The sequence below is a fragment of the Ooceraea biroi genome, chromosome 10 (genome assembly GCF_003672135.1).
Source record: "Ooceraea biroi isolate clonal line C1 chromosome 10, Obir_v5.4, whole genome shotgun sequence".
Taxonomy (NCBI): Eukaryota; Metazoa; Arthropoda; class Insecta; order Hymenoptera; family Formicidae; genus Ooceraea; species Ooceraea biroi.
The window spans coordinates 11,056,650-11,072,301 of NC_039515.1; the positions used below are offsets into that span (position 1 = coordinate 11,056,650).

General features: G+C 38.3%; 3 protein-coding genes across 4 annotated transcripts in view; 2 read left to right on the forward strand and 1 right to left on the reverse strand.

Annotated features, from left to right (window-relative positions):
- Window positions 1-336: 336 nt before the first annotated feature.
- On the reverse strand, window positions 337-6,563 carry LOC105278584. Its single transcript, XM_020031378.2, has 12 exons — window positions 5,629-6,563; window positions 5,350-5,494; window positions 5,082-5,264; window positions 4,783-4,937; window positions 4,524-4,620; window positions 4,385-4,451; window positions 3,945-4,185; window positions 3,377-3,560; window positions 3,117-3,207; window positions 2,871-3,026; window positions 2,174-2,257; window positions 337-1,782 (listed from the first exon to the last, which is right to left on the reverse strand). Exons 1-12 carry the CDS (start codon window positions 5,798-5,800, stop codon window positions 1,330-1,332), a joined length of 2,028 nt encoding a protein of 675 aa, XP_019886937.1. The 5' UTR covers window positions 5,801-6,563; the 3' UTR covers window positions 337-1,329.
- Window positions 6,564-7,749: 1,186 nt separating this feature from the next.
- On the forward strand, window positions 7,750-12,148 carry LOC105278581 (3-hydroxyisobutyrate dehydrogenase, mitochondrial). Its single transcript, XM_026972887.1, has 7 exons — window positions 7,750-8,036; window positions 8,490-8,569; window positions 8,745-8,923; window positions 10,358-10,479; window positions 10,923-11,133; window positions 11,208-11,334; window positions 11,793-12,148. Exons 1-7 carry the CDS (start codon window positions 7,988-7,990, stop codon window positions 11,973-11,975), a joined length of 951 nt encoding a protein of 316 aa, XP_026828688.1. The 5' UTR covers window positions 7,750-7,987; the 3' UTR covers window positions 11,976-12,148.
- A 764-nt stretch (window positions 12,149-12,912) lies between these two features.
- The window catches only part of LOC105278579 (LIM and SH3 domain protein Lasp), a 36,266-nt gene continuing 33,526 nt past the window's right edge, over window positions 12,913-15,652 (forward strand). Inside the window, exon 1 of one of the 2 annotated variants that reach the window (XM_011337778.3) lies at window positions 12,913-13,595. In XM_011337778.3, the coding sequence (XP_011336080.1) occupies window positions 13,527-13,595 (69 nt within the window). In that variant the 5' untranslated portion in view covers window positions 12,913-13,526. The remainder of the gene's footprint in view (window positions 13,596-15,652) is intronic. The other variant, XM_011337777.3, reaches the window with a different exon arrangement.

Consider the following 15,652-nt stretch of genomic DNA (forward strand, 5'->3'; position numbering starts at 1 on the left):
GGAATTGTTTTTTGCTGAAAAAGATAAGAACTTTTTTAAGCGCGGAATCATGAAGTTGCCTGAAAAATGGCAAAAGACAATCAAACAAAATGGACAATATATTGTTTAATAAAGTTTTTGTTTCCCATGAAAAATTCGCCTTTTATTTATATAAAAAAAAACGCAATTACTTTTTGGCCAACCCAATAGATACCCTTAAAATTTCAAGTCGATAGGTGCAATGGTTCGGGCTGCACGTTGATGAGTCAGTGAGTGAGTGAGTGGCATTTGGCTTATATATATATGTAGATTTACAAAATTTGCATGGTTAAAAATGCATGGAAAAACTAAGACACATTATATGTCTTGCGATCATATAATTTCTATCTACATATCTCATTATATTACATTTTATATTTATCACATTTACAACATTTACAAGAAATCCAAAATAAAATATCTGTATAAATGAATGCATATTACATTATTATTTGTTGTTCAAATATCATTAGAAATATGATAGATAGATAGATAGATTTAATTAGAATTAAAGATTCTAAGACAATGTGAAGAATATAACAATGTTTTAGTAATGAAAATGAGTTATCAACGTTGATACGTGTATATAGATACATGCGTATAATATATCTAAATGGATATTGAGGTTTTCGTAACGCAACTAATAAAAATTACCGCTTAAGTAATTGTTTACTATCTGATTTGTTTTCAAACCTGAGCAAGTTTCATATGATTTTAATATTGTCGGATGGTTTATCGCCGGAATAGCACACGCGACCAACACACCGAAAGAATGATTCAGATTCACTTTTCAATTAACATATATTTAACAACAACGATACACTTTTAATACACCTTTCACGGCGGAGTTTATGACGGTAAATTAACGTCGAATTCGCGATTTGGATCATACCGTTTCGGGTTACGAAGAACGGATTCGTACGCTTTCGACGGCGACCGCGGCGAAATTACTTCTGTTTTTTTAAAGACGATCAGGTTACTACAACGTCTATCTTTTTCATCGATTTAACATTGACGTTTGTCTTTATTGTTCGAGCGCAATCAGCTGACCCGAGGACAGCTGACACAACCGCGGCGCGATAAACAAGAGCGCGCGATTTACTCCGCGCGCTTCGATTATAAAGGCGCGCGTCGCCGATTCATAACAATATAATTCGCTGGTTTCAATTCTCTATAACATTATAGAAATAAAAAAAGTGATTCTCACGATATCTTCACGTTTAGGAAATTTTTAATTCTGTATATAATTAATCCGCAAAATGTGATTCAATATCTCGTAACATAAATAAATATGTTGAATATTTTATACATTCAATTACTATGTGAACCATAATTAGTGGAAAAAGCATTATTCCTAATATCTAAAGCACTCACTGAACGTCTGGCAGATCTAATTATCAGTAAATCAATATTCATATTGCTCGAATTGAGATCTACGAATTCAGCTTCTCTCTGACATTTTTTCTTGTACGCCGACAGCTTCCACTCTTCCCGTCTCTTTTGAATGTCTCGAAAAACCTCGCGAATTGATCGCGAATCGGCGGCTTGTTTCAGTTCGTAGAAAAATACTACTGTAGATATTAAGAGACCCACGATGAGCATCATGAAACCTGCTCCTAACGGCGTCAGCTTGAGACTTTTAGCATTTCCATCGCTTCCTTCGTACTCTTCGAGAACCTCGAAAAGATTGAAGTTGGTTCTTCGGCGGAGCACGTCCGTGAGATGATAGTGAGTTATGCCTGATTCCTTTAGCCATAATATTATCTAAACGATAAGAAACAATGTTAATGGGTTATTCAGCAGTTGTCTAAATATCGAAATGATCATACGAATTTTTAATGATTTTTATAAATATCGTGATGCCCAAATATATGATGCACTGTTTATATAATAATATTTTTATAAAAAAAATTTGTATACATATAATAATATTCATGATAATATTGTGACAAATTTATATTATAAATAGCATATTTAAGGGAATTTTAACTAAAAAGCAGATTCTGTTTTTTCTGAGTAAAACAACATGATCTAAGAAAATTTATTAATTTTCTAATCTATTTTTAATAGCAAGAAGTATTGCGACTGTGAAAGCTTACAATGAATATTGATGATAGTAATCGATAATGCACTACAAGTGTGATTGTCATATTACCGTAGTAAAAGGTCGTAACAACCAAGGCTGAACAGCAAAGGATGAGTAAAATCTGCCCAATGACTGCTTCATGAGTCTATAGTCCTTAACACGATTCATGATTATTTTCAGTTACTTACTTCAGTATGTTAACACTTTTTATATGCGTGCAACGGAAACTTCCGTGTTTACTTTGTCCGTGCGTTTTCTGGGAGTCAGGGCAAACATGCAACGTCTCTTCCGGATGGATATAAGTGTAGTGCGCAGAGGAGCGCACTACACTTATATCCATCCGGGCGAGACAGCATAATTACAGTCGAACTTTACTTCAGGGAAGTTCGTTCAACTTCTTTATTTTATGTGCATAAAATTAGCTAAGTTATGCGTGCAACGCATTCCTTTAAACAGTTATTTATTTTGTTATTGACATTGAGATTTTATTTAAATGAGGTTTTTGTAATGAATATTTCTTGTGGTGTCTAGTGCCCAGGGGGTCTATTACGTATCTCTTCACGGAGTGAAAATGCGAAAAGTGAGCAAATTCACTAGGTGTTGACCAATCAAATTATAAATATTCTAGTAAGTTTGCTCATTTTTCACATTTTCACTCCGTGAAGAGATACGTAATAGACCCCCTGACTTTACGAAATCGTCAAAACTAGCCCGCATATAAGGTAAATAATATATACGATAACTGGACAAACAACTTGTATCTTACTTCGAGATCCTCGTCCTTAATGTCGTCCTCGGGAAAGAAGATCAAGTCTATGGTTTTGCCGAGGATCGCGAATTTACCTCTTTCGATTAATCTGTGAGTCTCATCGTCATCTTTCACGGGGACGTATCTCGACGGCAACTGACTCGCGTAAGGATCCTGAAGAAGAAGAAGGAAAAAGAAGACTAATTGTCGCAGCGGTGTAAAATAAAAAATGACGTCATCTGTGCCGACATAAGTTTTACTTACGTCCATGTCGAAATAATCGTAAGAATAGGGCTGCGCCCCCTTCCGACCCCATGTTAAGTTAGCTTCGAGAAATTGAGGTATAGTATCAATTCTATAGACAGCATTAAAACATGTTAAAACATTTTTACTTGTGTGAGTGAAGATACGTTTAATGATAATTGGGCAATTTTTTATTTTAGGAAGCACAATCCGTAGCAGCCAAATATGACTTTTTATTGGAGTTAACATATAAAAAGGTAATGCAAAATGATTATTGCCACCTATCCTCATATTCCCAGTTCGCGAGTCTCACTGCAAGACTGCTACTGTATGCGGTCACCAGCACGACTCCTATAGATTGCCACAAATGCAACTCGAATCTGGCATTGATAATATTTCTTGGCACCCAAGTCCCCAATAAACGGCCAATTAATTCAGTAATTGTGATGAAGAAGCTCCGAAAGCCTAAAAGAAGAGACTTTATGTGACATTTAGTTTGAATAGTGATCTCGTCGTGAGATATTATTTATCTCACGTGTCATATAATATAACACAATCACACGGACAAGAATGTGACAATTAAAAATTGGATCTGATATAAAAATTAAGAAATTATAAAAGAAAAAGTATATACGTTAAAAACTGTGTATCGCGAAATTTTTAGTGTATTGAACGATTATATTAAATGTTTATCAGTCGATGTTTACAGAATAGCATTTGAAACCTACATCAGTAATTTCATTTGTTCAGCTAAATTTGCAGACCACAAATAATAAAGTCTAGTAATAAATAATATCTTGAAGTGCATAGCAGTCTACATTCTACGTTGAATACAAAGCATCAACTTACGTTTCGGAAATTTCGGATCGAGCCTGGCACGTATGCATAAAAAGGTGCTATTAGCAAACAACATGATTAATAGAAGTAACCAAACTCCTACCGAGAAAGGTCGCGTGAGCGCCCAGAAATTCGTGATCGGTTGTGGCCGGGGTACCAGAAAATGTAAAGACAATTGATACCACGGTTCCGACATGTTCACGAATTCGTTATGATTTTGCGTCAGCCAAATGTTCCCAAACGCTAAATCAATCTGCGAGAATGATAAATTATCTTAAATTGCCTTATATAAAATAAATCTATCAGCGAGTCTAGCGATTTTTAACAGTAATTACTACATTTAATAATATATTTATTATAATTACCATATAGTATAATTATAATAAAATAATAGTAATTAATAGTAATATTCTTAATAGTAATTACCACAAAATTCCTGCTTATTATCATACCTTCTTCTCGCGTAAAAGTTGGATCATGCCACCGTTCCACAGTGTTGCGTTTACGCGTCGACCATATCTAAACATTGGCTTTACAAAATTAGTGCTTGTGTGTTAGACGTGGAGAAAAATGTATGACATGTACAACTACCTATAGGTTCCTTTCGGTTTTCGCATTGTCCAAGTAAAATTTAGTTTCTCCGCCAGGAGCAAAAATATTTTGATTTCCATTCCGTCCTTTTCTGCATCTAAACAATATATGATAAAGAATGCGTCAATTATTTTGTTTTATTTAATTGTTCAATTTTCAGTTCTCTTATTAACCTCTCCAAATTGCTAGCAATTATTAATGCTTGAGGTAATAATATTAAACTTGCAATTAATCTTGATAATTAAATAATTTAACTTACCATTATCTGCTAAATAAATGTCTTCTTCTTCACCGTCGATTATTCTCTTTACCGTTTTGTTCAGATAGCAAACGGGTGGTCGATAAACAGTAGATACTTGCAGTTCTCTACCTCGGAGATTAATCATGTCGAAGTCATACATCAAATCCTCGTAGCTATATATAATAACTATATTCATAATCTAATCATGTTTTCTATTAAAAATTCTATTTAGAAATTATTTATAATGTAACAAAAATTAAAAATTTTTATTCAACAAGAGAGTAAAAATAAAAAAAGAAAATTATAGTCTACTATACCTGTCTACTTTTACAAAAAATCTAGGCTTTAAATAATTTTCCGATAGGGTCCAGATTCCAGATTTTGATACAATATTTGCATTAGAATTCCCATATAAGGAGACATCAAAGAGTTCGGAGTTATTTTTCAATTCACCATTGATAATAATAAGAATTTCTGTCGTTGAGATGGACGATGGTACTCTACCGAAAAGACCAGTTTACTTACGTGAATTTCAGAATAATAGAATTAATTAACGGTTTAAGAGTAAAGATGTTTGCCCTTTACCCTTCCATAGCTTTCGCTATTTCTTTATCCGTCGGTCCCAGTAAGAAATATCCTTGGCAATCGTAAATTCTTACGCCTAACAGATACTCGTTCGGATAACTACTTATAAATCGATGGAATAACGTTTCTGCATCATAAATCGGTTCTGGAAAAGAAACGTGCTCTATATAGTTTAGGTCGAATATGATTTTTAAAGGGACGTAAAATTTGCCTAACATAAAAAACATTATAAAATCTATTTACATTTTATGCAGATGTAATAATCTAGATCATACCAACCACTCAAATAGATATTGAGGCACCTGGCGTATAAAAACGATTTTGCGATCATCGTCGTAAAATTTTCTTCTGTAATCCAGGTCCCACTCTCGAGGAGCATCATGTTTTCCCTCCCTGCTGATGCCGAGATTACGATAAGTGACAAAATACCAAATATCGACTCCGTTCTCATTATGTTGGGTCATTATATGTACATTAAGATGCATTAATGAATTAACATGTACAGTTCCTATGAGCGACGTCAATCCGTGAACGAAAAAATATTGTTTCGAACAAAACGCGAGTATCTTTATAGCTACTACAAAATGCTATACGTTGCACGTGCGATACGCGTTTTTCTCACATTGATTTGCAAGCACATAAATTATTTAATATTTGTGTCAGATTTAATCTCGATTATTATCAGCCATTTATACGTGTAATATGTTCGATCGATAACAAGTGTCATCATTTCCATTCATTAATCATCATGAAGTGACGAACTTCGAACTGTTATCAGAATAAATTCCTTCGGCGTCAGGGTCGCGAGACTGTTAAGTTTTTTTCCAGCTTTTGTCGTTGCACTCAACTGGGACTGGACTTGCGAATGTGACGCGAGTGAGGTCTGACGTGAGAATGAGCCCCTCGACAAGGTTGCTTCGAGTGGAATTGCACCTACGTACATACGCATGCGAGTCGTCGGCGCGGCGGGTGGCTTCGCGCGCACTGGGACACTCGGGGTGCAGTTTGACGGCAGATAATCACCCCCGATAGCGAAGAGAGCGCGAGTCCAGAATAAACATGGAGTTACGACGAACGGTGGTTGACACAGGACGTAATTGCGCGGCCGGTAGGAAACATAGACGTAATTATGCTTCGCGTTACGTCGCCGGACACTTAATTGACGATGGCCCTTGAAAAATTAACCGCGCGCGTTCGCAATACGCAAGATGCCAGTAACGAGACCGGACGCTCGCGTGGCGTACTCAACATCGTTATCACGAACGGTAGTCATCAAATTGCCCCTTTGTGCTACTTTTATCGTCCTATCGTCCTTGCTATCGACGTGCTATCGTCCTTGATGTTACTGATCTACACGGAGATACGTCAAGTAATGTCCAGCCTTTCCGTGTCAATGCGCCGCGCAATGCGAAGTGTGATCTTCGCTAAACGTGCTCTTGGAGTCATAAAGATCTGCGATAATGTGCGATTAACGCGCGGATTTTGTTGCTCTTTGACAATCTAAACAAACATCAGTTCATGTAGATGCAAATAATTGATATCTTTAAGTAGAATCTCATGAATAATTGTCGATGTTTTTTGTTTCTCGCACAAACGCGCATGTTTAATTCAATGCCAATTCAACATATTGACAAGGAAGTTTTTCAAATATATGCGTGTTTACTTGATGTTAGAATTTTTAGCAGTCACGCTTTATTCTCGCAGTTTTATTTCGAATCGAAAGGCACGATGCCTTTGCGGCCAGTTGTCATTCGCGAGAGAAAAGGAATAATGCACACGATAATAGTCTCTTAAAATAGATCATAAATCAATCGCATGCATCGTGCAGCGGTGGATAACTATCACGTTTATTATTACATTTATCACATTTCCAAGAAAGTTCTATAAACGAAGATGACGCGGAAGGAACAACAGCGGCGTCGCAATATGTCTTCATAAAATAAAACTGATGTAGGATAGTTATTAACATATTATATGTCACGCTTACGTACGCCTTTAATCGTTTTAATCGTTGTAGTTTTTACTGAGTAATGATCTTCATTAATGTTGCAAAGAGACGGACAATGCCGCAAGGTCAGCTCGATAGAACGGGTTTCATGTACGCGCTAAGTTTTTGCGATTACCTATTAAATTTTTCAACGTGCTGATTGCAACCGGCGTAATCGTAAAATTGTGATTGATGTCTGTAGCAAAAGGTTGAATCGATTCTCAGCAGTTGTCCGCAAGTTAATGCTGTTAATGTTGTTGCGCGTTGCGCAGATCGCCAACAAGCGAACGCGAAATCTGTTTCGAATCGCCCGCCATCGGTATCATTCCTTATCAAGTCATGACATAATTATTCCAATGCGTTTGCGGGGTCATTTACTGATGAGATGTCGCTGCTATCGCCTTTTTTGCGTGTCATCATCAGTCCACTTCTATAACTTGCCAGACAACGTTGTTATTTCTCTTTTCAAGTACTCGTTTGTAGAAATTAATCTTTATCGTTTATGCATATATTATATACAATAGGAAATACGTCGAATTGTTGTGTAATATTCAAGTTGAAACGCTATTTCTAAATTTACAAGTCACAGGTGGACGAACATATTTGCATTGGGGACAATTTCACAACTCATTTCCATAAAATATATTTGAAATGAGTGTTTTTGTAACTCTAACGAGATTGCCTAACAGCTTCGTAACAGGTACCAGTAGCATAGTTCGTCAGTTTAACTTTTTGCATAAACATTGATACATTATTTATTTTAAACTCGCCTAACTCGTATAACTTATAATATATAATAAAAATTTACACAACTTTAATCCAATTATTCCGATTGTTGAATGTCTATATGTTACCAATGAAATTTGTATTTTTTAACTAAATTTTATAAATTCCATAACAAACAGGTTTATGAATAAAAGAAAAAATCTCCCGTTCATTAAGTATAATTTATATTTTAATTTTTATTTTTATATCGTGTATTTATCACTTTTAGTATGTTTAGCATTAATTATTTAAATCACGTAGGCCTAACACATTATAATTTATATATTAAACGTAAAAACTTAATTATCATTTCACATTTTCAAGTATCCATCTAAAATATACATGTTTTGATACATTTTTGTTGGCTCTTTTGATGTCAATGACATAGGAGCAAGATGTTATTCAAAAATCGGGTTTGTCGGATTGGGCAACATGGGCGGTCATATGGCGAGGAATCTGTTGAAAAAGGTATGTGACAAACAATGTTCAAAAGCGCAAAGTATCGTAAAGCCTTTTAACGGCTGTTTTTACAAGTTCTACTCACACTGAGTGTAACTGAGTACTAATAAACTTTGCCAGATTGGTCGAGGAAAAGGGAAGTCTTCATTGTTTTTTTTACAAGTCATTAATTTCGAATTCTCAGGGCTACGCTCTTACGGTGTACGACGTAAATAAATTGGCGATGACGAATCTAGCAGAGGCAGGTGCAAAATGTGCGGCAAGCGTCGCAGAAATGTCTAGCAACGTCGAAGTTGTTATCTCGATGTTGCCTTCGAATCAACACGTTCTCGACGTGTACACTGGCAAGGACGGTGTACTCAGGTGATATCAATTTCGATAATGATAAAATCATTTCGCATTTTTTTCTCAGGCCGTCAGACTCGCTGGAGCACTCTGTTTCTCACATAATACGTATACTATTGGGTTGGCCGAAAAGTAATTGCGTTTTTTTATATAAATAAAAGGCGAATTTTTCATGGGAAACAAAAACTTTATTAAACAATATATTGTCCATTTTGTTTGATTGTCTTTTGCCATTTTTCAGGCAACTTCATGATTCCGCGCTCAAAAAAGTTCTTATCTTTTTCAGCAAAAAACAATTACAAGAACGATTTGATATCCTCATCAGCAGTAAAGGTTTTACCATTCGAGGCGTTTTGCAAAGAACCAAACAAATGGTAATCTGATGGTGCCAGGTCTGGCGAATATGGTGGATGTGGTAACATCATGGTAACACATCCCATCCAAGCTGCAACAATTTTTCACGAGTGACCAAACTTGTACGTGGTCTAGCGTTATCATGGTGAAACACAACACCTTTGCGATTCACCAATTCTCGACGTTTCTGTTCGATGGCATCATTTAATTTATCCAGTTGACGACAGTATACGTCTGAATGAATGGTTTGATTCCTTGCAAGCAGCTCAAAATACACAATACCTTTAAAGTCCCACCAGACTGACAGCATAATCTTTCTTTGGTGAATATCTGCTTTTCAAGTGCTTTCAGCAGGTTCATCACGCTTGCTCCACGATCTTTTTCGTTCGACGTTGTTGTAGACGATCGATTTTTCGTCGCCTGTTATCATACGTTTCAAAAATCGATCATTTTCCTCACGTTTCAAAAGAGAATCGCAGATGTCAATACGCTTAGTGAGATGAATTTCTTTGAGCTCATGTGGTACCGAAATATCGAGCTTACTAATGTATCCAAGTCGTTTTAAATGGTTTTCAACACTCGATTTCGATATGTTAAGATTCTCAGCAATCTCTCGTGTCGTTAAACGCCGATTGGAATCGATCAGTGCCTTTATTTTGTCATCATCAATTTCGATTGGCCTTCCCGAGCGTGGTGCATCTTTCACATTAAAATCTGCAGATCGAAATTTAGTAAACCAATTTTGACACTGCCGCAGTTTTAAAGCATCTTCGCCATATACATGACATAACTTTTTATGAGCTTGCACAGCGTTTTTCCCTTTTCGGAAGTAATAAAACAAAATATGAGGAAAATGTTCTTTTTGATTTTCCATTTTGAAATCGACGGCAAAGAAACAATTGTTAACGAAATCGTGTACTTTCTTTTTGTAAAAGAAGCTTGAACTGTGAGTTGTTAACCTACATAATGAATTTGCGGTTTAGAATGAAGTTAGTTACATTTCAAGACATGTATGTCCATCTATTGGAAAAAAACGCAATTACTTTTTGGCCAACCCAATAAATGATATTTTCAATTAAATTACCGATTTGTTATCAGTGCGGCAAAGGAGAACGCTTTACTGATCGACAGCAGCACTGTGGATCCATCGGTGGATCAATCGATTGCGTCGCAGGCTCGGGAACGGAATTTAAGATTTATTGATAGCCCGGTGTCGGGAGGTATATATTATGCATTATATATTTCTAGAATATTATAATAAAATCAATATAATATAGCCGAATATTAAAAGGTAGAGCGACACAAATGCACAAGCACAGACGTCAATTATCGAAAAGTTTTACAAAATCTTCATATTTGTTGACTATTCTTCATGATATAAACTTCATTTGCAATGTAAAACAACTTTGAAAATTTCCTGTTTCTTCCTATCCTTTCCTAGAGCTCAGTTCCTGTTTCTAAAGCTTTTCTAAAGCTAATTCTTTAAAAACATGGGTGATTCGGATGCATACCTGTCTGTTTACCGTCGTTTTTCGAACTGGCAAGAAATGTATGCAAAAAATGTGAATAAGTCATAAGTATAAGCCAATTGGATTCTGAAGGATACGGGATGATGCAAACGAGAGGATATGAGAATTGTTACAGCTCTCACGATGTGTTACAGGTGTGAATGCTGCCGAGAATGGCACCTTGACATACATGGTAGGGGGCTCGAAAACGGATTTCGACCACGCGAAATCCATCCTGGAAGCCACGGGATCTAGGATAGTACATTGCGGTGACGTGGGCATGGGTCAGGCCGCCAAGCTCTGCAATAACATGCTGCTGGCCATTAGTATGATTGGCACTGCGGAGGCGTTCAACCTCGGGCAAAGGTGAGATACGAAACGGAATGAATTGACTGCTCGCTTAATACGGCGGCGATTTGATTGCGTGTTGTCTGCTTCAGGCTTGGTCTGGACGCAAAGGTGTTGGTGGACATCGTGAATTCCAGCTCGGGCAGGTGCTGGTCCTCCGAGCTTTACAATCCAGTTCCAGGAATCCTACCGAATGTTCCGAGTTCGAAGAATTATGAGGTAATCGGCTGGAGATCTCTCCGTAGTCTGCCTCTCCTTTTGCTCCTTTACGGTTTGCTTAGGCAGGATTAATAATTAGAATAATGACAGATTAAACATGGTATTGCAAATTTCTTCTTCTTTTAGTTATGGCGTTAACAGCTCTTATAATTGATTAGAAAATGCATCACTTTACTGCAAGAAGTAATCACTTCGTCGCATTTATTTGAATATTATGATGTTCATATTTTTTTATTTATTAATTTTTATTTATTAAATGGCAGATTAAACATGGTATTGCGTTATGGAGTTAACAGCTCTTATAATTAATTAAAAAATGCATCATTTTACTATAAGAAGTAATCACTTCGTCGCATTTATGTGAATATTATGTTCACATTTCTTTAATTATTAATTTTTATTTATCAAACAGAAAGGATGTACGATTACAAGGTATTTAATTAAATTCGCGTGTGCAGGGTGGTTTCGGCACAACGCTAATGGCGAAGGACTTGGGATTAGCGCAATCCGCTGCCACCAGAACGCAAACGCCAATTCCTCTTGGCTCTCTGGCACATCAAGTTTACAGGGCAGTTATTGCTCAGGGATACCCGAATAAAGATTTCAGTGTGGTTTATCAGTTCCTGAAAGGTAAAGAATAAAAAGACTTAAATCTCCCTATGTTAAACTTTCATAATAAGCATAAGTTTAATTGAGCTTATTGCACTTACGCTTATTAAATAAGAGCAAAATGCATGCTCTTTGTAAACGAAAAAAAATTATTTTATTATTAATAAAAATTTTAATTTTGATAAAAAAACTTTACAAAAACTAATATTTTTTGTTTTCTATTAATCCTCTGATAACTATCCTAAACAATCATATTTTATTATTAATAAAAATTTTTATTTTGTATTTAATATCCCTTTATAAAACTAATAGTTTTTGTTTTTTTTTAAATCCTCTGATAACTATCCTGCATTACTCAGAAAGCTGTGTGCATCCAGCTTATGTAAAAGACGACCTGTAGAGGGCGACAATTGATAGATCGTAGCAAAATGGCTTTTACAAACTGTTGATAAAAGCACGCACGCGATATGTGGTGAAACTTTGATACAATACATTTTTCGAAAAAACTCTCTTCGGAATCGTTTTTTAATAAGATCTTGAAATGTTGAGAGATAAAATTTGATTTTTTTCCTTGACTAAACTTTCGTACATTTTTTCATCTTTAGTTAGAAAAATTAATTTAAAAAGACCGTACATAAATCAACTGTATTATCGACAGAGTTCTAGGAACAGGAAAAAGTAGGAAATCTTTAGACATTCGTTTCGCACTGCAAATGGAGTTCACGTTACGAAAAATAGTCAAAAAACCGGAAAGATTGTTTTTATTTTTTAAAACTTAGACAATTTTGTGAAACGTTAGGTTTTCTCCGCGCATCTGTCGAGCGAAGTTAGTCCCAGGTGCCGGACACGTATCTACCAGGCCTGAGGGCGCTCCGCGAATCGCGCGCGTCAGAGCGGGTCACGTGACACGCGCGCCGATGCGCGACGAGTCGTCGCGTTGACTAGCGCAGTGCGGCCCACCATCGCTGTCACTCGGCGGCTTTTTTGTGGCTGGACGGAGGCGAGAGGGTAGTGCGGTTCGGTGCGGCTGGCGTTCGAGAGTGGTTCGAGAGTTCTCTCCGCTGCGTTTTCCGTGTTTCCCTGCGCGAGAAGAGATCCGGGAAAGGGCGCAAGAGAAAGAGAGAGAGAGAACGAAAAACCGTTCGACGAGCAAGACGGACGCGGTGCGGCCAGCGGTCGGTCGGAAAATCCGGTCCCGTCTCCCGTGGCGTCGCGGCGTTTTTCCCCTCGGCGGGTTGGTCGGGCATCGGGCGGCAGCGTCGTCGAGAAGCAGCGGCGGCAGCCGGCTCGGATGCAGTGTCGCTAGCGTACACATCACGCACGTGCGGGACGCACCGACGCCTCCCCGTCGCTCCGCTGGCGCGCAGTGCATACGCCGCGTTCGTACATACGTGTGTGCGCGCGCGCGTAGCGCTCAGTGTCTCGGGAGTGAACCGAGGAGCCGGAGTACACGGTTCTCGCTCGCGCACGTACTCGAGCGTAGGAGAGCAAGCCCGGGAGAGTGAGTAGTAGTAGTAGTGGTGGTGGTGGTGGATACGCGAGGGAGGAGACGCAGCGACGCGACGAAAGGAGAGGCGAGGAAGATGAGCAAGACGTGCGCCCGCTGCGAGAAGACGGTCTACCCGATCGAGGAGCTCAAGTGTCTCGACAAGGTACGTGCGTGTATGTATATGTTGCGGACTTCGCGCCGATCATCTTTGTTCCGTCGCGCTCGCGAGCGAAGAACTCGGGGAGAGCTCGCGTCCTCTTCTGGAGGAGCCCGGCGGATCCCCCGACCGACTGCCGACGGTAGCTCGCTTTTCTCGGGGAGCAAGACGCGAGTGCGAGAGAGCCGCTGGCCGTCGCGGTCGTGCCGCACCGAGAGAGACGTACCGTTCCCGTTCGGCTCCATTGAGTAGGGCTCGGCTCAGCGGCGGCCTTCGCGCTGGCCGACGGCCTCCCCCCGCGCGCGTACGGCGCGCGCGTGAGCAACGTCGCGGAGCGCTCCGCACGCGCGCGCACCGAAGGGAGTCGTCTACTTGTTGCGTCGCGACGACGCGAGCGAAACGCCGACCCGAAGTTGCGGAGAACCCTATTGCAGCTCGGTTTGCCGAGTTACGCCCGGGGTCGACGAGACGAATAAAATGAAGCTGCAAGGGGGAGGAGGAGGAGGGGACGGCGGCTGTGTCTGCGTGTCGCGGCGACGCGAGCGAGAACGAGGCGCTTGACGTACGCGCGAGGTAAAAGTCATAATCGAGCGTGTCACGAGGATGCGAATATACTCGAGGCGTGGTGCGAGTGCATACGCTCACGAGTCGATTCGATTGGACGCTCTCCAATGAGGGTAGGAGGGCGAGGGGGGAAGGGGGTGCTGGTTTTTTACAATGAAAGCTAGTCGGATTGAAGAGCGTAGTTAAATTGGCTGTTATCTTTGGCCAGCGTCAAAATTTACGATCAGAATTGGATGAATGTGGGAATCGAATTGCGTGCAATAGGCGAGAATGTTAGGCTGCGTGACCGATGCCGAAGTGTGGCTGGCTCGGAATCCCTTATTTCTCTTGCTGCTCGTGAGATGTAAAATTGTCAAGATAGCCGTACTTTGCATTACGTGCGCGTGATTTATTAATGATGGTTATTTATGATTGTACAGGGGTTGCGTTGTAATCTTCGAGTAACTGCGAGTTATTTTTAGACGCAACAAGTAAAGAGGATTTAAAGAGAGAGAGAGAAAGTGGGAAAATAACGTAGAACGAACGTCCCGTTCGATTGCATGCACATCGGCCGTCTCGAGAGTGGTTCGAGATCTCTCTTCGTGACATTCATCTGGCTCATTGGTCTACACGGTCTGTAGAGTGTCCCAGATAAACATGATAATAGCACGATTGTCTGCGAGAATTTGTCACTCACTTTCTATAGTCGACGTTACACCGTTAAAAATTGTGCGTCCATATGTTAAAATTTTCTTGTGTTGCCATGTTTTGATTACTACTTCAATGTAAAATTAACATACAACTGATATGTTATTATTTTTATAACAATTTTATATGTTACATTAATGTTAACTTCATAACTTAACATTTTGTGTATGTCTCTTAGAAATGGAATATTATTTCAAATGCTTTTAACACAATAATTTTAAACAATCAACATGTCACAAAGTCAGTTTAACATTCTAAAAGAAGTTAAAGTAAATCTTCAAATAATCATGAACTTTGACATATAAAATAATCAAATTTACTAAAATTAAATGTTTCTATCAAAAATAATTTAAGTTGAAATAATTACTATCATGTGTTAATATAACATAAAAAGTAAATGTTCATATTGTACGAACGAAAATGTTCTATCAACTTTTCTAATGAGTTATTGTAACTTCTCTTCCATGTAGTTTTCAATTACTTTGTACGTTATTTTTACATCACACTTAAAGTTACAATAACAAAAATAAATGTAAAGTATTGTGTTAATTACTTAACATTTCTAGTTTGTCAAGAAGTAACATATGACGAATGAGTTACTTCAACTTAAAATTTAGAGTGGACTTTCTGGGCATGCAAAAAATGTTAAAATTAACATTTTATTTTTTACTGTGTAAGTTTCTCGGGATTCGCCGGATAGCTTGTTCGAAAAAGAGCCTTCGAGTTTGCGAACCGGATAATTTTCAGATTTAATAATTCCAAAGTTGCATTCTCACCTTTTAATCTATGATAAGCGTACTACCATTATTAAT